The following is a 19,799-nucleotide window of genomic DNA, read 5'->3' on the forward strand; positions in this document are numbered from 1 at the left end:
CTCCCTCAATCCCTCTCTCCCCCCCTCTTTCTCCCTCTCTCCCCCCTCTTTCTCCCTCTCTCCCCCCTCTTTCTCCCTCTCTCCCTCCCCTCTCTCCCCCCCTCTCCCCTCTATCTCCCCCCCTCTCCCTCTATCTCCTTCTATCCCCGTCTCAGAACACACCCTCCCCCTCCCTCTACATTCCCAAGAGCGGAGAGGAGAGGAGAGGAGAGGGGAGGGGAGGAGAGGGGAGGGGAGGGGAGGGGAGGGGAGGGGAGGGGAGGGGAGGGGAGGGGAGGGGAGGAGAGGAGAGGAGAGGGAGAGGAGAGGAGAGGAGAGGAGAGGAGAGGAGAGGAGAGGAGAGGAGAGGAGAGGAGAGGAGAGGAGAGGAGAGGAGAGGAGAGGAGAGGAGAGGAGAGGAGAGGAGACTCACTTGGTGACTCCAGGCGTAGCTCCAACACTGCAGGCCCGGCCCCTCTTCAGACTGTTAATCAGACTGCTCTTGCCCACATTCGGGAACCCTGGTGAGAGGAGAGAGAGAGAGAGAGAGAGAGAGGGGGGAGAGAGAGAGGGGGAGAGAGGGGGGGGGGGAGGGAGGGGGGGGGGAGAGAGGGGGGGGGGGGGAGAGGGGAGAGAGAGGGGGAGAGAAAGGGGGTGGGAAAGAGGGGGGAAAGAGAGGGGGGAGAGAAAGGGGGGGAGAGAAAGGGGGGGAGAGAGACAGAGAGAGGGAGAGGGAGGGGGGAGAGAGTGGGAGGAGAGAGAGGGGGAGAGAGAGGGAGGGAGAGAGAGAGAAGGGGAGAGAGAGAGAGGGGGGGAGAGAGAGGGAGGAGAGGGGGAGAGAGAGAGGGAGAGAGAGAGAGAAGGGGAGAGAGAAGGGGAGAGAGGGGGGTAGAGAGAGAGGGGGAGAGAGAGGGGGAAGAGAGAGGGGGGGAGATAGGGGGGGAGGAGAGAGGGGGAAGAGAGATATGATTTGACCATTGGCCATTTTGAGGTCAACCATGAGATTTGACCCATCGGCCATTTTGAGGAGGTAAACCGTGAGATTTGACCCATCGGCCATTTTGAGGAGGTCAACCATGAGATTTGACCCATCGGCTATTTTGGGGAGGTCAACCATGAGATTTGACCCATCGGCCATTTTGAGGCGGTCAACCATGGTCAGGCTCGGGGACGTGGACTGTCGGCCATTTTGGTGAGGTCAAGTTGGTCGGGCCTGGGATTTGACCGCCAGCCATTTTGGTGAGGCGAGGTCAACCGTGGCTGGGCTTTGGGGCTGAACACAGAGACCAGAAGGGATTCAACTTTGCCCGCGGTTGCAGGCCCAGAATTTGGCCGTCGGCCATTTTTGGTCAGGTCAGGTCACCACGGTCAGGGGGACCATGGGACGTTCGGACCCAAAGGCCCTCGACCGTCGGCCCATTTTGGGGGGGGGTTAACGACATCGACCATCGGCCCCCTCCCCTGACATCAGTCTGAAGAAGGGTCTCAACTGTCGGCCATTTTGGGGGGGTCGACCGCGGTTGGGGCAAGAACCACACCGACCGTCGGCCATTTTTGCGACGTCAACCATGGTGGGGACAAGAATGACATCGGACCGTCCGCCCCTCCCCTGACATCAGTCCGAAGAAGGGTCAGAACCGTCAGCCATTTTGGTGAGGTCAATCATAGTTGGGGCTAGAGGGGCTTCAACTGTCGGCCATTTTAATTTGGTCAATCATTGTTGGGGCCAGAGGGGGCATCAACAGTCAGCCATTTTGTTGAGGTCAACCATGTTGGGGCCAGAGGGGCGTCAACCATCAGCCATTTTTATGAGGTCAATTATAGTTGGGGCTAGAGGGGCTTTGACTGTCGGCCATTTTAATGAGGTCAATCATAGTTGGGGCCAGAGGGGCATCAACTGTCGGCCATTTTTAATTTGGTCAATCATAGTTGGGGTTAGAGGGGCTTCAACCATCAGCCATTTTAATGAGGTCAATCATAGTTGGGGCTAGAGGGGCTTCGACTGTCGGCCATTTAATGAGGTCAATCATAGTTGGGGCTGGAGGGGGATCAACCGTCAGCCATTTTGATGAGGTCAATCATGGTTGGGGCCAGAGCGGGCGTCAACAGTCAGCCATTTTGATGAGGTCAATCATGGTTGGGGCCAGAGGGGCCTCGACAGTCAGCCATTTTAATGAGGTCAATCATGGTTGGGGCCAGAGGGGTGTCGACAGTCAGCCATTTTGATGAGGTCAATCATGGTTGGGGCCAGAGGGGCTTCAACTGTCGGCCATTTTAATTTGGTCAATCATAGTTGGGGCCAGAGGGGCTTCAACTGTCGGCCATTTTAATGAGGTCAAGCATAGTTGGGGCTAGAGGGGGGCTTCGACAGTCAGCCATTTTGATAAGGTCAATCATAGTTGGGGAACGAGGGGCTTCGACTGTTGGCCATTTTGATGAGGTCAATCATAGTTGGGGCCAGAGGGGCTTCGACAGACTGCCATTTTAATGAGGTCAATCATAGTTGGGGCGAGAGGGGCTTTGACAGCCAGCCATTTTAGTGAGGGTCAATCAAAAAGTTTGGGCCAGAGGGGCTTCGACCGTCGGCCATTTTGGTGAGGTCAACTGCGGTTGAAACCAGACGAGCCTCAACCGTTGGCGTGATGGAGCGGGGGGCCGAGGAAGGGGGTTTCTCGGGAGAGGGCGGCGGTGAGGGAGAAGGCCCCTGGAAGGTCGCTTTTGTTCCCAGGTTCCCCAGCAGCCATCTTGGCGGCGGCCATCTTGGACGGCCCACACTCACCCACCACTCCCACGGTGATGGCCGTCCGTAGCCCCTGGTTACGGCAGTAGCTGCCCAGGAGGCGCAGGAGGTTGTCCGCGCCACGCTCCCTCCGCCCTTCAGCAGGTCCTCGCCCGCCCGGTCCACCGCCACCCGGCTACGGTGCTGGGCCAGCGCACAGGGGGAGGGGAGAGAGGGGGGAGGGGAGAGAGGAGGGGAGAGAGGGAAGGGGGGGGAGAGAGAGAGGGAGGGGGAGAGGGGGGGAGAGAGAGAGAGGGGGAAGAGTGAGGGGGGGTTGAGAGAGGGGGAGAGAAAGGAAGGGGAGAGAGAGAGGAGAGAGAGGGAAGGAGAGAAAGGGGGGAGAGAAAGAGGGGGGAGAGAGAGGGGGGTGAGGAGAGAGAGGGGAGAGAGGGAGGGGAGAGAGAGGGGAGGGAGAGAGGGGGGAGAGAGAGAGGGGGAGAGAGAGGTGGAGGGAGAGCGAGGGACGGGAGAGAAAGGGGGGGAGAGGTGGTGAGGAGAGAGAGAGGAGTGGGGGGGAGAGAAGGGAGGGGAGAGAAAGGGGAGAGAGAGAGGAGTGGGGGAGGGAAGGGAGGGGGAGAGAGGGAAGGGAGAGCGAGACAGAGGGAGAGAGAGAAGATGGGAGGGAGAGAGGGAGTGGGAGAGAAATGGAGGGGTGAGAGAGAGGGGGGGAAGAGAACGGAGGGGACAGCGAGACAGAGGAGGGAGAGGAGAGAGAGAGCAATGGAGATAGAGGAGAGGGGAGAGAGAGGGGGGAGAGAAAGGGGGAGGGTGAGAGAGAAATGGAGCGTGGGAGAGAAATGGAGGGGTGAGAGAGAGGGGGAGAGTGAGAAGAGGGGAGAGTGAGAAGAGGGGAGAGTGAGAAGAGGGGGAGAGAGAGGAGGGAGAAGAGAGGAGGGGGAGAGAAAGGGGGGGGGAGAGAAAGGGGGGGGAGAGCGGGAGGGGAGTAAGAAGGTGGGGAGAGAGAGAGGTGGGAGAGAGAGAGAGAGAATACATCAGTCTTCGGAGCAGGATTAGGCCATTCAGCCCATCGAGTCTATTCCGCCATTCAATCACGGCTGATCTATCTCTCCCTCCCAACCCCATTCTCCTGCCTTCTCCCCATAACCCTTGATCGGCAAGACTACGGTTGCCAACCGTCCCGTATTAGCCGGGACATCCCTTATTTTGGGCTAAATTGGTTTGTCCCGTACGTGACCGGCCTTGTCCCGTATTAGGCCTGGGGGGCGCTGTAGGCCCGGACGCTGTTGGCCCGGATGCTGTTGGCCCGGACGCTGTAGGCCTGGACACTGTAGGCCTGGATGCTGTAGGCCCGGACGCTGTAGGGCCGGACACGGTAGGCCCGGACACTGTAGGCCCGGACGCTCCTAACAGAGGTTGCCTAGCAACCCGTCTCCCGGCCCGGGGCAGCCGCCATTGGTGGAGCGGGAGCACGTGGACGCTGGCTGGGTGAGGTCACGTGGGGAGAGGGGCGGTGACGTCACCTTGTCCCGTATTTGGGAGTGAGCGAGTTGGCAACCCCCGACTTCTACCATCACCCTCTGCGTCCTTCCATGAAAGTGGCAGGTTGGCTCGAAGGGCTGAGTGACTCTCGGACTTCAAGACACTTGGACAAGCAACTGGCCTTCATAACAAGAGGAGTTGAGTATAGGAGCAAGGAGGTCCTTCTGCAGTTGTACAGGGCCCTAGTGAGACCGCACCTGGAGTACTGTGTGCAGTTTTGGTCTCCTAATGTGAGTTTAGGAGCAAGGAGGTCCTTCTGCAGTTGTACAGGGCCCTGGTGAGACCGCACCTGGAGTATTGTGTGCAGTTTTGGTCTCCAAATTTGAGGAAGGACGTCCTTACTATTGAGGGCGTGCAGCGTAGGTTCACCAGGTTAATCCCCGGGATGGCGGGGGACTGTCGTACGAGGAAAGATTGGAAAGACTGGGCTTGTATTCACTGAAGTTTAGAAGGATGAGAGAGGATCTTATCGAAACGTATAAGATTATTAAGGGGTTGGACACGTTAGAAGCAGGAAACATGTTCCCAATGTTGGGGGAGTCCAGAACCAGGGGCCACAGTTTAAGAATAAGGGGTCGGCCATTTAGAACGGAGATGAGGAAAAACGTTTTCAGTCAGAGAGTTGTGAATCTGTGGAATTCTCTGCCTCAGAAGGCAGTGGAGGCCAATTCTCTGAATGCATTCAAGAGAGAGCTTGATAGAGCTCTTAAGGATAGTGGAGTCAGGGGGGTATGGGGAGAAGGCGGGAACGGGGGTACTGATTGAGAATGATCAGCCGTGATCACATTGCTCTTCCCCACCGAGTCCGTCCGTCCGCGCCGACCAGCGATCCCCGCACACTAACACTATCCCACACACACACTGGGGGGACAATTTACAATCTTCACCGAAGCCAATTAACCTACAAACCCACACGTACGTCTCTGGAGAGTGGGAGGAAACGGAGCGCCCGGAGAAAAGTTGGGCAAGTTGGGAAGGGATTGTGTTTCCGCGCTGTGTCTCTAAACTAAACTAAACTAAATAAAAGCTCTACAGTAAAAAAACAGAGTTTGGGGCCTGTTTCAAGATGGCCGACTTTTGCCTCCTGTTTCCTCGCTGTGTCTCTAAACTAGACTAGTGCGTGAACGGGCGATCGCTGGTCGGCGCGGACGGACTCGGTGGGGAAGGGATAGTGTTTGTGTTGTATTTCTAATCTAAACTAAACTAAATAAAATCTCTTGTAAAGAAACAGAGTTTGGGGCCTGTTCCAAGATGGCCGACTTTCGCCTCCTGTTTCAAGATGGCCGACTTTTGCCTCCTGTTCCAAGATGGCCGACTTTTGCCTCCTGTTTCCGCGCTGTATCTCTAAACTAAACTAGCGTGTGAACGGGCGATCGGCTGGTCGGCGCGGACTCGGTATCGCCCCGTGCGTCTTCGTCTCTACGATGCTCACCAGGTTCCTGTTCTGCTGCTGTGTCGAAGCTTTAAAGGCCACCGTTGGGAGCTCGTTCCTGAGGTACTTCAGCCACTTTTGGACCACGTCCTTGGCCACCAGATCTGAGGGAGAGGAGAGGAGAGAAGGTTGTAATAAGATCACAAGCGATCGGAGCAGAATCAGGCCACTCGGCCCATCCAGTCCACTCCGCCCTTCAATCACGGCTGATCTATCCTTCCCTCCCGACCCCATTCTCCTGCCTTCTCCCCATAACCCCTGACACCCGCACTGATCAACAATCTGTCTATCTCTGCCTTAAATACACCCCACTGACTTGTGGCCTCCACGGCCGTCTGTGGCAAAGAATCCCACAGATTCACCACCCTCTGGCTAAAGAAATCCTCCCCTCATCTCCTTCCTAAAGGAACGTCCTTTAATTCTGAGGCTGTGCCCTCTGGTCCCAGACTCTCCCACTAGTGGAAACATCCTCTCCACATCCTCTCTATCCGGGGCGCGCGCTTGTTCGGTGAAGGTTTCAATGGGGGCCCTTCCCCCCCCCCACGCGATCTTCTAAACTCCAACAAATGCTCGTTGTGCGTTAACCCACTGGTTCCTGGGATCTGTTCTCGTTAAACCTCCTCTGGACCATCTCATTGTGAACAGTGTTTTTTTGGGCCCCGTATCTGAGGAAGGATGTGCTGGCTCCGGAGAGGGTCCAGAGGGAGTTTTACGTGGGCGATCCCAGGAATGGGAGGGGAGGTCGAAGCGAGGGGAGGAGGAAAGGGAGGAAAGGAGAGAGGGAGGGAGGAGGAAACAGGCCCTTCGGCCCACCGAGTCCGTCCGCGCCGACCAGCGATCGCCCGTTCACACGCTAGTTTAGTTTAGAGACACAGCGCGGAAACAGGAGGCAACAGTCGGCCATCTTGGAACAGGAGGCAAAAGTCGGCCATCTTGGAACAGGCCCCAAACACAGTTTTTTTTACTATAGAGCTTTTATTTAGTCTAGTTTAGTTTAGAGACACACCGCGCGGAAACACAATCCCTTCCCACCGAGTCCGTCCCGTCCGCGCCGACCAGCGATCCCCGCACACTAACACTATCCCACACACACACTGGGGGACAATTTACATTTGTACACACCAATTAACCTACAAACCCGCACTTCTTTGGAGAGGGAGGGGAGGGGAGGACAGGGGAGGGGAGGGGAGGACAGGGGAGGGGAGGACAGGGGAGGGGAGTGGAAGGGAGTGGAGGAGAGGGGAGGGGAGGAGAGGAGATTGTTTTCCATTTTCGACTTGGATTTTATCTATTGATTTAATTGACTGTTATATTAAACTTTTCCTTTTTAATATACTTTTGGTTTAAAGATATGTCTTTAAAGAGGAGAGGGGAGGAGAGAAGAGAGAGAGGGGAGGGGAGGGGAGGAGAGGGGTGGGGAGGGGAGGAGAGAAGAGAGAGAGGGGAGGGGAGGAGAGGGGAGGGGAGGAGAGGGGAGGGGAGAGGAGGGGAGGGGAGGGGAGAGGAGGGGAGGGGAGGAGAGGGGAGGAGGGGAGAGGAGAGGAGAGGAGGAGAGGAGGAGAGGAGAGGAGAGGAGAGGAGGAGAGGAGAGGGGAGGGAGGAGGGGAGAGGAGAGGAGAGGAGAGGAGAGGAGAGGAGAGGAGAGGAGAGGAGAGGGGAGGGGAGGAGAGGGGAGGGGATATCTCACCGATCTTGTTCAGGACGAGGATGAGACGTTTGTTGGTTGAAGCCCCCACCACCTCCTTCTCCATTTCCGGACTTCGACAACCCAGAGGGTCCCCGGCAGTCCAACACCTCCAGCACCACGTCAGAAGCCTCTACAACCTGAGGAGAGGGGAGGAGAGGGGAGGGGAGGGGAGGAGAGGAGAGGGGAGGGGAGGGGAGGGGAGGTTAGTGCGGGACTTGATCTTTGTTATCATTCTGTATTTGTGTTTAAGAGAGAATTCTTAAGGGACATCCTTGCTATTGATTTGAGTTCAGGAGTAAAGAGGTCCTTCTGCAGTTGTACAGGGCCCTGGTGAGACCGCACCTGGAGTACTGTGTGCAGGTTTGGTCTCCTAGTTTGAGGAAGGACGTCCTTGCTATTGAGGCAGTGCAGCGTAGGTTCACCAGGTTAATCCCCGGGATGGCGGGACTGTCGTACGAGGAAAGATTATAAAAGGACTGGACAAGCTAGATGCAGGAAACATGTTCCCAATGTTGGGTGAGTCCAGAACCAGGGGCCACACAGTCTAAGAATAAAGGGGAGGCCGTTTAAAACTGAGGTGAGGAGGAACTTTTCCAGTTGTGAATGTGTGGGATTCCCTGCCACAGAGGGCAGTGGCGGCCGATTCACTGGATGGGTTTAAGAGAGAGTTAGATAGAGCTCTAGGGGCCAGTGGAATCAAGGGGTATGGGGAGAAGGCAGGCACGGGTTACTGATTGTGGATGGTCAGCCGTGATCACAATGAATGGCGGTGCGTACAGGATCGAAGGGCCGAATGGCCTCCTCCTGCACCTATTTTTCTACGCTTCTATGTTAACTGCATAAAAGGTCCCTGTTAAGGAAAATAAATGGCACTGAGCAGGAGGGGCGGTGATGAGTGAGTTTGACAAGTTGAAGGTATGACGACAAAGTGCTGGAGTAACTCAGCGGGTCGGGCAACATCTCTGTGGAGAACGTGGACAGGTACAAAGTGCTAGTGGGAGTAACTCAGCAGATCGGGCAGCAGATCTCTGGAGAGAGAAGGAATGGGTGACGTTTCGTGTCGAGACCCTTCTCCAGAGATGCTGCCCGACCCGCTGAGTTACTCCAGCACTTTGTACCTGTCCATGTTCTCCACAGAGATGCTGCCCGACCCGCTGAGTTACTCCAGCGCTCTGTGTCTACATTTGATGTAAACCAGCATCTGGAGTTCCTTCCTCCACATTTTGCTGACCTTTTTAAACTCCTGTAGTAAGCCTTCCTTGAGTTTTCCGTTTCCAGGTTTTGATTTGTCCTGAGAGTCTTCCGGCACAATCTCCTGTGGAAAGAATGAGTGCTTCGCTTAATTTAGTTCGGAGACACAGGAGAACAGGCTTCGGCCACCGAGGCCCTTCGGCCCACCGAGTCGTCCGCGCCGACCAGCGATCGCCCGTTCACAGCTAGTTTAGTTTAGAGGCACAGCGCGGAAACAGGAGGCAAAAGTCGGCCATTGGAACAGGAGGCAAAAGTCGGCAAGCCATCTTGGAAACAGGCCCAAACTCTGTTTCTTTACTATAGAGCTTTTATTTACTTTAGTTTAGTTTAGAGACACAGCGCAGAAACACAATCCCTTCCCCACCGTGTCCGTCCGCGCCGACCAGCGATCCCCGCACACTAACACTATCCCACACACACACACTGGGGGACAATTTACAATCTTCACACCCAAGCCGATCGACCCACAAACCCGCACGTATCTGGAGTGTGGGAGGAAACCGGAGCGCCCGGAGAAAACCCACGCAGGTCACGGGGAGAGAGAACGTACAAACAAACTCCGTACAGACGGCGCCCGCGGTCGGGATGGAACCCGGGTCTCTGGCAACTCTACCGCCACGCCAAGTTCGAACTTCAACTAGCCCTCTCTCTCCGTCCCTCCCCCACCCATCTCCCCCTTGGCTCTGTCTGCCCTCGCGATGGCTACCTTCTGCTCGAAGATCTGTTGCCGCTTCTGGGCGTCGAGTTGGAGGCTCTCCATGCTCCGGCGGTCGGCCATCACGCGATCCCGGGCTGCCTTCCGCTCCTCCATCTGTGGGAGGGAGGGAGGAAGGGAGAGGGAGAGAGAGAGAGAATGCAACAGGTCAGTGTGCAGGGAGGGAGAGAGAGAGAGAGAATGCAACAGGGAGGGAGAGAGAGAGAGAGAGAGAGAGAGAATGCAAGAGAGAGAGAGAGAGAATGCAACAGGGAGGGGGAGGGAGAGAGAGAGAGAATGCAACAGGGAGGGAGAGGGAGGGAGGGAGAGAGGGAGAGAGAGGGTGAGAGAGAGAGAGGGAAGATAGGGTGGGGAGAGGGGGGTGGAGAGACACAGAGAGAGAGAATGCGACCGGTCAGTGTGCAGAGAGAGGGAGAGAGAGAGAGAGAGAGGGAGAGAGAGGGAGAGAGAGGGAGAGAGAGAGAGAGAGAGAGAGAGAGAGAGAGAGGGGGAGAGGCGGAGAGAGAGAGAACAAGGGAGAGCAAGCATGAGGGAGAGAGGGAGAGGGGGGAGAGAGAGGAGGTGGAGAGAGAGGGGGAAGAGAGGATGGGGAAAAGGAGGGAGAGAGAGAGGGGGAGGCAGAGAGAGAGAGGGGGAGAGAAAGAGGGAGAGCAGGCAGGAGGGAGAGAGGGGGGAAGAGAGAATGGGGAGAGGGAGCGAGAGAGAGGGAGGGGGAGAGAGAGGTGGAGAGAGAGGGAGAAGAGAGGATGGGGAGAGGGAGAGAGAGAGGGGGGAGAGAAAGAGGGAGAGCAAGCAGGAGGGAGAGAGGGGGAGGGAGAAAGAGAGACACGCCGGTCGATGTATGGTGGATTGGAGCAGTGAGAGGGGGGGGACAGGTGAGATAGGTCTTTGAGGGGGGGGGCCAGCACGGGCACGATGGGCCGAAGGGTCCCCGTTACTCACCCTCTGACTCCGCTGCAGGGCTGTCCGCTGTGCCTGTGTCTTGAAAGGGGCCACGTTAAGGACACCCGGGTCCTTTTTCAGTGGTTTCTGGTCGGGGACCTGAGTGAACGAATGGAGACGTTTACTGGCCAAGTAGGTACGTACGCACGCACATGAGGAACGTCCCTTGACGCTCCGCGCGCAAGCAACAACACGAACGTACGGTAGGCAATCTCTTTACTGAACCTCTCGTTTGTTTGTTTGTGTGTTTGTTCCAGAACTACAGCCAAGACGGCACACGACAGCGCGACAATTTTAGGCCCACCTTACTCACCGTCGTCCCTTTGGTGCCAACACCAGGCCAAACACCCGGCCTCCACCTGGGTTCCTGGGACCCCCACCCTGAGTCGCGGGGGTTAGGTCGGCCCTCCGCGGGCCTTTCTCCGCCCGGCGGGGGCTCCAATGTCGGGAGCCACGACCGCCCCCCCCCCCCCCGACGTGGCAACTTCAACTGCCTGACCGCGGGAGAAGACGGCAGGGGAAGAGAAAAGCGCAGCGGTAGAGTCGCTGCCTGACAGCGAATGCAGCGCCGGAGACCCGGGTTCGATCCCGATCCTTCTAAATTCCAGTGAATACAAGCCTAGTCGCTCCAGTCTTTCAACATACGACAGTCCCGCCATTCCGGGAATTAACCTAGTAAACCTACGCTGCACGCCCTCAATAGGAGATCTTATCGAAACGTATAAGATTATTAAGGGGTTGGACATGTTAGAGGCAGGAAACATGTTCCCAATGTTGGGGGAGTCCAGAACAAGGGGCCACAGTTTAAGAATAAGGGGTCGGCCATTTAGAACTGAGATGAGAAAAACGTTTTCAGTCAGAGAGTTGTGAATCTGTGGAATTCTCTGCCTCAGAGGGCAGTGGAGGCCAATTCTCTGAATGCATTCAAGAGAGAGCTAGATAGAGCTCTTAAGGATAGCGGAGTCAGGGGTATGGGGAGAAGGCAGGAATGGGGTACTGATTGAGAATGATCAGCCATGATCACATTGAATGGCGGTGTGTACAGGCTCGAAGGGCCGAATGGCCTCCTCCTGCACCTGTTGTCTATTGGCATTGACCATCTCTATCCAATTTGGGCCAATTTAGAACATTTTAAAAAAGGGCGGCACGGTGGCGCAGCGGTAGAGTTGCTGCTTTACAGCGAATGCAGCGCCGGAGACTCAGGTTCGATCCTGACTACGGGTGCTGCACTGTAAGGAGTTTGTACGTTCTCCCCGTGACCTGCGTGGGTTTTCTCCGAGATCTTCGGTTTCCTCCCACACTCCAAAAGCGTGCAGGTTTGTTGGTTAATTGGCTGGGTAATATGTAAAAAAATTGTCCCTAGTGGGTGTAGGATAGTGTTAGTGTGCGGGGATCGCTGGGCGGCACGGACTTGGTGGGCCGAAGGGCCTGTTTACGCGCTGTATCTCTAAAACTAAAAAAAAAAGACATTCTGGCCTTCCATCACAGTGAGGAGGAGACTGGAGGAGACTCACTGTGATGGAAGGCTCTTTTGTTCTGTTTTGTGTTCGTTTGTGATTGTGTGTGTTATTGCTTATTTTTATCTATACACTAAAACGTTTGTTATAGAAACATAGAAAAGAGGTGCAGGAGTAGGCCATTCGGCCCTTCGAGCCTGTACGCACCGCCATTCAATATGATCATGGCTGATCATCCAACTCAGTATCCCGTACCTGCCTTCTCTCCATACCCCCTGATCCCTTTAGCCACAAGGGCCACATCTAACTCCCTCTTAAATATAGCCAATGAACTGGCCTCAACTACCTTCTGTGGCAGAGAATTCCACAGACTCACCACTCTCTGTGTGAAGAAATGTTTTCTCATCTCGGTCCTAAAAGACTTCCCCCTTATCCTTAAGCTGTGACCCCTGGTTCTGGACTCCCCCAACATCGGGAACAATCTTCCTGCATCTAGCCTGTCCAACCCCTTAAGAATTGTATATGTTTCTATAAGATCCCCCCTCAGTCTTCTAAATCCCAGCGAGTACAAGCCCAGTCTATCCAGTCTTTCTTCATATGAAAGTCCCGCCATCCCAGGGATCAATCTGGTGAACCTTCTCTGTACTCCCTCTAAGGCAAGAACGTCTTTCCTCAGGTTAGGAGACCAAAACTGCACACAATACTCCAGGTGCGGTCTCACCAATGCCCTGTACAACTGCAGCAGAACCTCCCTGCTCCTAAACTCAAATCCTCTTGCTATGAATGCCAACATACCATTATCTTGTTTGTGTCTGAACTACAACCAAGACGGTACACGGTAGCACGACAATTTTAGGCCCTTTGGTGCTAATGGAAGACGTCTCGTTGAAATCGGTGTTATATTTTTTAAGTTATTCACGTTTTAAAGTTTAAATCTATCTCCGAGGGAGGGAGGAGGGAGGGAGGGGAGGGGGAGGGAAAGGGAGGGAACAGGGAAGGGAAGGGAAGGAAGGGAGAATAAGGGTTGAGGGGATGGAGTGGGGAGGGGAGGGGGGTGGAGAGGGGGAGGAGGGAGAATAAGGGAGGTTGAGGGAGGGGGGGGAGGGAGGGAGGGGAAGAGGAGGAGACGGAGAGGGGGAGGAGGGAGAATAAGGCTTGGGGAGGGAGGAGGAGGGGAGGGGGGGAGAGTGCCAGGGGTAGATCATTATCTGCTATCATTAAGAGCTCTATCTAGCTCTCTCTTGAAAGCATCTGGATAATCGGCCTCCACTGCCTTCTGAGGCAGAGAATCCCACAGATTCACAACTCTCTGACTGAAAACGTTTCTCCTCGTCTCCGTTCTAAATGGCCGACCCCTTATTCCTAAACTGTGTGGCCCCTGGTTCTGGACTCCCCCAACATTGGGAACATGTTTCCTGCCTCTAACGTGTCCAACCCCTTAATAATCTTATACGTTTCGATAAGATATAGATATCCTGAACGACAGCGTGACAATTTTGGCCCTCCTTACTCACCGTCGTCCCTTTGGTGCTAATGGAAGATGTTTCGTTGAAATCGGTGTTATATATTTAAAGTTATTCACGTTTTAAAGTTTACATCTATCTCTGAGGGAGGGAGGGGGAGGGAGGGTAGGGAAAGGGAGGGAGTGGAAGGGAGGGAACAGGGAAGGGAAGGGGAGGAGGGAGAATAGGGTTGGGGGAGGGGGAGGGGGAAGAGGAGGAGACGGAGAGGGGGAGGAGGGAGAATAAGGCTTGGGGGGGGAGGAGGAGGGGAGGGGGGGAGGAGGAGGGGAGGGGGGGAGAGCGGCAGGGGGAGGGTTACCCTGCTATCATTAAGAGTATCTAGCTCTCTCTTGAATGCATTTAGAGAATCGGCCTCCACTGCCTTCTGAGGCAGAGAATTCCACAGATTCACAACTCTCTGACTGAAAAAGTTTTTCCTCATCTCAGTTCTAAATGGCCCACCCCTTATTCTTAAACTGTGGCCTCTGGTTCTGGACTCCCCCAACATTGGGAACATGTTTCCTGCATCTAGCTTGTCCAGTCCTTTTATAATTTTACATGTCTCTATAAGATCCCCCTCTCATCCTTCTAAACTCCAGTGAATACAAGCCCAGTCTTTCCAATCTTTCCTCGTACGACAGTCCCGCCATCCCGGGGATTAACCTGGTGAACCTACGCTGCACTGCCTCAATAGCAAGGACGTCCCTCCTCAAAACAGATGCAGGAGGAGGCCATTTGGCCCTTCGAGCCTGTACGCACCGCCATTCACTGTGATCACGGCCGATCATCCACAATCAGTAACACATGCCTGCCTTCTCCCCATATCCCTTGATCCCACTGGCCCCTAGAGCTCTATCTAACTCTCTCTTAAACCCATCCAGTGAATCGGCCTCCACTGCCCTCTGTGGCAGAGAACGCCACACATTCACAACTGGAAAAATTTCTTCTCAGTTTTAAATGGCCTCCCCTTTATTTTAGTTTAGAGACACAGCGCGGAAACAGGCCCTTCGGCCCACCGAGTCCGTGCTGACCAGCGATCACCCGTTCACCCACTAGTTTAGTTTAGAGACACAGAGCGGAAACACAATCCCTTCCCCACCGAGTCCGCGCCGACCAGCGATCCCCGCACACTAACACAATCCTATACCCACTAGGGACAATTTACATTTATACCAAGCCAATTAACCTACAAACCCGCACGTCTTTGGAGTGTGGGAGGAAACGGAAGATCTTGGAAAAACCCACGCAGGTCACGGGGAGAACGTACAAACTCCCTACAGACGGCGCCCTTAGTCAGGATCGAACCCGGGTCTCTGGCGCTGCATTCGCTGTAAGGCAGCAACTCTACCGCTGTGCCACCGTGCCGCCCTTAAGACTGTGTGGCCCCTGGTTCTGGACTTCCGCCAACATCGGGAACATTTTCCCTGCATCTAGCTTGTCCAGTCTTGACATGGATTTAAGAGAGAGTTAGATAGAGCTCTCGGGGCCAGTGGAATCATGGGATATGGGGAGAAGGCAGGCACGGGTTACTGATTGTGGACGATGAGCCGTGATCACAGTGAGGCGGCACGGTAGCACAGCGGTAGAGTTGCTGCTTTACAGCGAATGCAGCGCTGTCGACTCAGGTTCGATGCTGACTACGGGTGCTGCACTGTAAGGAGTTTGTACGTTCTCCCCGTGACCTGCGTGGGTTTTCTCCGAGATCTTCGGTTTCCTCCCACACTCCAAAGACGTACAGGTATGTAGGTTAATTGGCTGGGTAAATGTAAAAATTGTCCTTAGTGGGTGTAGGATAGTGTTAATGTACGGGGATCACTGGGCGGCACGGACTTGGAGGGCCGAAAAGGCCTGTTTCCGGCTGTATATATATGATATGATATGATATGATATGAATGGCGGTGCGTACAGGCTCGAAGAGCCGAATGGAGCAGGGAGGTTCTGCTGCAGTTGTACAGGGACCACACCTGGAGTATTGCGTACAATTTTGGTCTCCTAATCGGAGGAAAGACATTCTTGCCATAGAGGGAGTACAGAGAAGGTTCACCAGATTGATCCCTGGGATGGCAGGACTTTCATATGAAGAAAGACTGGATAGACTCGGCTTGTACTCGCTGGGATTTAGAAGATTGAGGGGGGATGTTATATAAACGCACAAAATTCTTAAGGGGTTGGACAGGCTAGATGCGGGAAGATTGTTCCCGATGTTGGGGAAGTCCAGAACAAGGGGTCACAGTTTAAGGATAAGGGGGAAGTCTTTTAGGACCGAGATGAGAAAGTTCACACAGAGAGTGGTGAATCTGTGGAATTCTCTGCCACAGAAGGTAGTTGAGGCCAGTTCATTGGCTATATTTAAGAGGGAGTTAGATGTGGCCCTTGTGGCTAAAGGGATCAGGGGGTATGGAGAGAAGGCAGGTACGGGATACTGAGTTGGATGATCAGCCATGATCACATTGAATGGTGGTGCGTACAGGCTCGAAGGGCAGAATGGCCTCCTCCTGCACCTGTTTTCTGTGGGTGTTTTTTTTAAAATGTTCTATCACGGTGAATGGCGGCGCCGGCTCGTGGGGCCGAATGGCCTATTTTCCATGTTTCTATCTCTCTAAATGGGTGATAGATGGAGTCAAGACGTCTTTTGGACCAAATTGGGTCAAGGATGGTCAATACCACGTGGTAGGGGACCAAAACCGCAATGCATCCTGGGGTTGTAGTCAGATTGGCGCACGCGGTGCCCGCCGGGAGTTGTCGTCCAAATGACGTCCATGCAACGGGGCGAGACGTAAGGGCGGACAACAACTCCCAGGGTGCAAAATGTCGTCTGGGCAATGGGGCGGGTCGTGCAGTGCACTACAACTCCCAAGGTGCAATGGCGTCGGGGCAATGGGGAGAGGCGTGCGAGTGGACTACAACTCCCAGGGCGCAATGGCGTCGGGGGCAATGGGACGAGGCGTGTGAAATTGACTACACCTCCCAGGGTGCACCGCGGGCGCGCCTGCGCACTGGCGCCGCCGTCGTCGCCGCTCGCACTCATCCCGCCGCCATGACAGTTCCCCGCCGCGTCCTCCCACTCACTCGGCTTCGGCTCCGTTTCCCGGCCTTGCCGAGCTTCCGCTGCCTCTGCTTCCACCCTGCGCGGAAAGAGGAGAGGGTGAGCTCGAGTTTGGGGCGGGCGAGGGATCGATCGGGGAAAGGGGGGAAGGAGGGAGAGGAGGAAGAAGATGTCGGCGGGGCCGCTCGCTCGCTTACCACCGCGCGCCATCTTGGATTCGAGAAGCGTCTCTTCCCACCCACCACCACGGGAGCGCTGGCGGCTGCCGTAAAGTGACTCTCATTCCCGCCAGCACCGTCGCGAAACGCTGGCCGCCGCCGTAAAGTGACTCCTACTCCCGCCAGCACCGTCGCGAAACGGCCGCCCCCCACGTGTCCCGACTGCTGGCGGCCGCCGTAAAGTGACTCCCTGCACTGCCAGCACCGTCGCAAAATAGTCTCCTCCCCCCACCATTTTCCCTCCTTGCTGACATGACCAAGGCAAATCCACTTTGTGGCCCCCTCCCCCAATTTTGGTCAAGTAGGAGCAAAGAATGGACTTTGGGGGGCTAATGGTGGGAGGGAGCCGACTTTTCTGGGGGGGGCTTTTGGTTGACATTTACGCCTTTAATAGAATCAGAAGAATCAGAATCAGAATAACTTTATTGTCATCCAAAAACGTGTTTTTGGACGAAATTATGTTACCCAATGAGAGGCTATAAAAAAGAAAGCAATAAAACACACAAAGACAAAACCTACATAAAACAAAAAACATCCATCACAGTGAGTCTCCTCCAGACCCACTCGTCCCTTCCTACCCAAACCACCCCAACCCCGGGCACTTTCCCCTGCAACCGCACGAGATGCAACACCTGTCCCTTTACCTCCCCCCTCGACTCCATCCAAGGACCCAAACAGTCTTTCCAGGCGGTATCCAAAATGGCGGCGCTGCCATAGCAGCTGCGGCTCACCTGCGGTCCATTTGTCTTTGTGTTTTTGTTGTTTTTTTGTCTTAATTGTAGTTGTGATGTGGTGTTTTTGTGTTTGTGTACTATGTGTGTATGTGGGGGGGAGAGGGGGAACTGTAAAATTGTAAATAGGTGTCCCTTCCGAACGGAGACCCGACCTTTGTTTTCTGGGCCGTGTCTCCGTTCCTGCTGCGGCCTACCATCGGCCCAACTCCTGGAGCTGGCTGCCTCCAGGGCTCTGGTTCGCAGAGCCCGCGGATCGGACTTACCATCACCGGAGCCGGCTGTCCTCGGAGGCTGCGGGAGCGGCTGCGACTTGCCTTAGGCTCGGGCCACGTGGATGCCGACATCGGGAGCTCCGGCAGCGGGTTCGCCCGCCCCGGATCGCGGGGCTTGGGTCGCGGACATTTCACCGTCCGGCGCGGCCTAAGATATGCCGCGGGATATTTCTCTGCTGGGCGGGGGCTTCAGTGTCGGGAGCCACGACCGCCCCGACGTGCAGCAACAGCAACAGCGGCAGCGTGTTCGCCCGCCCCGGATCGGACTTATCATCGGCGGAGCCGGCCGTCTTCGGAGGCTGCGGGAGCGGCTGGGACTCGCCTTAGGCTCCGGCCGCAGCGGACCTTCCAGCGCGGCCTGCAACCACAACAACCTGACTGCGGGAGAAGACGGCAGGAGAAGGGAAAGACATTGTGGCCTTCCATCACAGTGAGGAGAGGACTGGAGGAGACTCACTGTGATGGATGTTTCTTTGATGGATGTTTCTTTTTTTGTGTGTTTTTGGGGTTGTGTAATTTTAATGCCTATTTAATGCTTTTATTGTTGGACTGTGGGTGACTGAATTTCGTCCAATATTGGATGACAAATAAAGTTATCTTGAATCTTGACAAAGGTTCACCTGCACCTCCTCCAACCTCATCTATTGCATCCGCTGCTATAGATGTCAACTTATTTACATCGACGAGACCAAGCGCGGGCTCGGCGATCGCTTCGCTCAACACCTGCGCTCGGTCCGCATTGACCAAACTGATCTCCCGGTGGCCGAGCACTTCAACTCCCCCTCCCATTCCCAGTCTGACCTTTCCGTCATGGGCCTCCTCCAGTGCCATAGTGAGGCCCACCGGAAATTGGAGGAACAGCACCTCATATTTCGCCTGGGCAGCTTGCAGCCAGTGATATGAACATCGACTTCTCCAACTTTAGATAGTTCCTCTGTCCCTCTCTTCCCCTCCTCCTTCCCAAATCTCCCTCTACCTTCCTGTCTCCACCTATATCCTTCCTTTGTCCCGCCACCCTGACATCAGTCTGAAGAAGGGTCTCGACCCGAAACGTCACCCATTCCTTCTCTCCCGAGATGCTGCCTGACCTGCTGAGTTACTCCAGCATTTTGTGAAATAAATACCTTCGATTTGTACCAGCATCTGCAGTTATTTTCTTATACTCCTCCAGACACCTCCTCACTGTGATGGAAGGCCAGAATGTATTTTCTCTTCCCCTGCCGTCTTCTCCCACGGTCAGGCTGTCAAAGTTGCCACGTCATGGGCGATCGGGGCTCCCGACATTGAAGCCCCCGCCGGGCGGTGGAGGCCATTCGGCCCTTCGAGCCTCTACGCACCGCCATTCAATGTGATCACGGCTGATCATTCTCAATCAGTAACCCGTTCCTGCCTTCTCCCCATACCCCCTGACTCCGCTATCCTTAAGAGCTCTATCCAGCTCTCTCTTGAATGCATTCAGAGAATTGGCCTCCACTGCCTTCTGAGGCAGAGAATTCCACAGATTCACAATTCTCTGACTGAAAAAGTTTTTCCTCATCTCCGTTCTAAATGGCCGACCCCTTATTCTTAAACTGTGTGTGGCCCCTGGTTCTGGACTCCCCCAACATTGGGGAAATGTTTCCTGCCTCTAACGTGTCCAACCCCTTAATAATCTTATACGTTTCGATAAGATTCCCTCTCATCCTTCTAAATTCCAGTGTATACAAGCCTAGTCGCTCCAGTCTTTCAACATATGATAGTCCCGCCATTCCGGGAATTAACCTAGTAAACCTACGCTGCACGCCCTCAATAGCAAGAATATCCTTCCTCAAATTTGGAGACCAAAACTGCACACAGTACTCCAGGTGCGGTCTCACTAGGGCCCTGTACAACTGCAGAAGGACCTCTTTGCTCCTATACTCAACTCCTCTTGTTATGAAGGCCAACATGCCATTGGCTTTCTTCACTGCCTGCTGTACCTGCATGCTTCCTTTCAGTGACTGATGCACTAGGACACCCAGATCTCGTTTTACGTCCCCTTTTCCTAACTTGACACCATTCAGATAATACTCTGCCTTCCTGTTCTTACCACCAAAGTGGACAACCTCACACTTATCCACATTAGTGGCCTCTCCTCCACAGCTGCAGAAACCCTCATCCACGCCTTCATCACCTCCCGTCTGGACTACTGCAACAGCCTCCTCTATGGCGCACCCTCAAAAATCATCAATAAACTTCAATACATTCAAAACTCCGCTGCCCGTCTACTCACACACACCTCGATCCGTGACCATATCACCCCCATC

At 54.8% G+C, this 19,799-nt stretch overlaps 2 protein-coding genes across 2 annotated transcripts; both read right to left on the reverse strand.

Annotated features, from left to right (window-relative positions):
* Positions 1-408: 408 nt before the first annotated feature.
* LOC144609672 (guanine nucleotide-binding protein-like 3-like protein) lies at positions 409-7,516 on the reverse strand. Its single transcript, XM_078428175.1, has 4 exons — positions 7,378-7,516; positions 5,691-5,794; positions 2,759-2,902; positions 409-500 (listed from the first exon to the last, which is right to left on the reverse strand). Exons 1-4 carry the CDS (start codon positions 7,439-7,441, stop codon positions 471-473), a joined length of 342 nt encoding a protein of 113 aa, XP_078284301.1. The 5' UTR covers positions 7,442-7,516; the 3' UTR covers positions 409-470.
* Positions 7,517-8,203: 687 nt separating this feature from the next.
* LOC144609300 (uncharacterized) lies at positions 8,204-16,544 on the reverse strand. The gene is made up of 6 exons (XM_078427730.1): positions 16,488-16,544; positions 16,314-16,369; positions 10,286-10,384; positions 9,335-9,439; positions 8,609-8,692; positions 8,204-8,227 (listed from the first exon to the last, which is right to left on the reverse strand). Exons 1-6 carry the CDS (start codon positions 16,498-16,500, stop codon positions 8,204-8,206), a joined length of 381 nt encoding a protein of 126 aa, XP_078283856.1. The 5' UTR covers positions 16,501-16,544.
* Positions 16,545-19,799: the final 3,255 nt, after the last annotated feature.

This window comes from Rhinoraja longicauda, chromosome 34 (assembly GCF_053455715.1).
Source record: "Rhinoraja longicauda isolate Sanriku21f chromosome 34, sRhiLon1.1, whole genome shotgun sequence".
Classification (NCBI taxonomy): domain Eukaryota; kingdom Metazoa; phylum Chordata; class Chondrichthyes; order Rajiformes; family Arhynchobatidae; genus Rhinoraja; species Rhinoraja longicauda.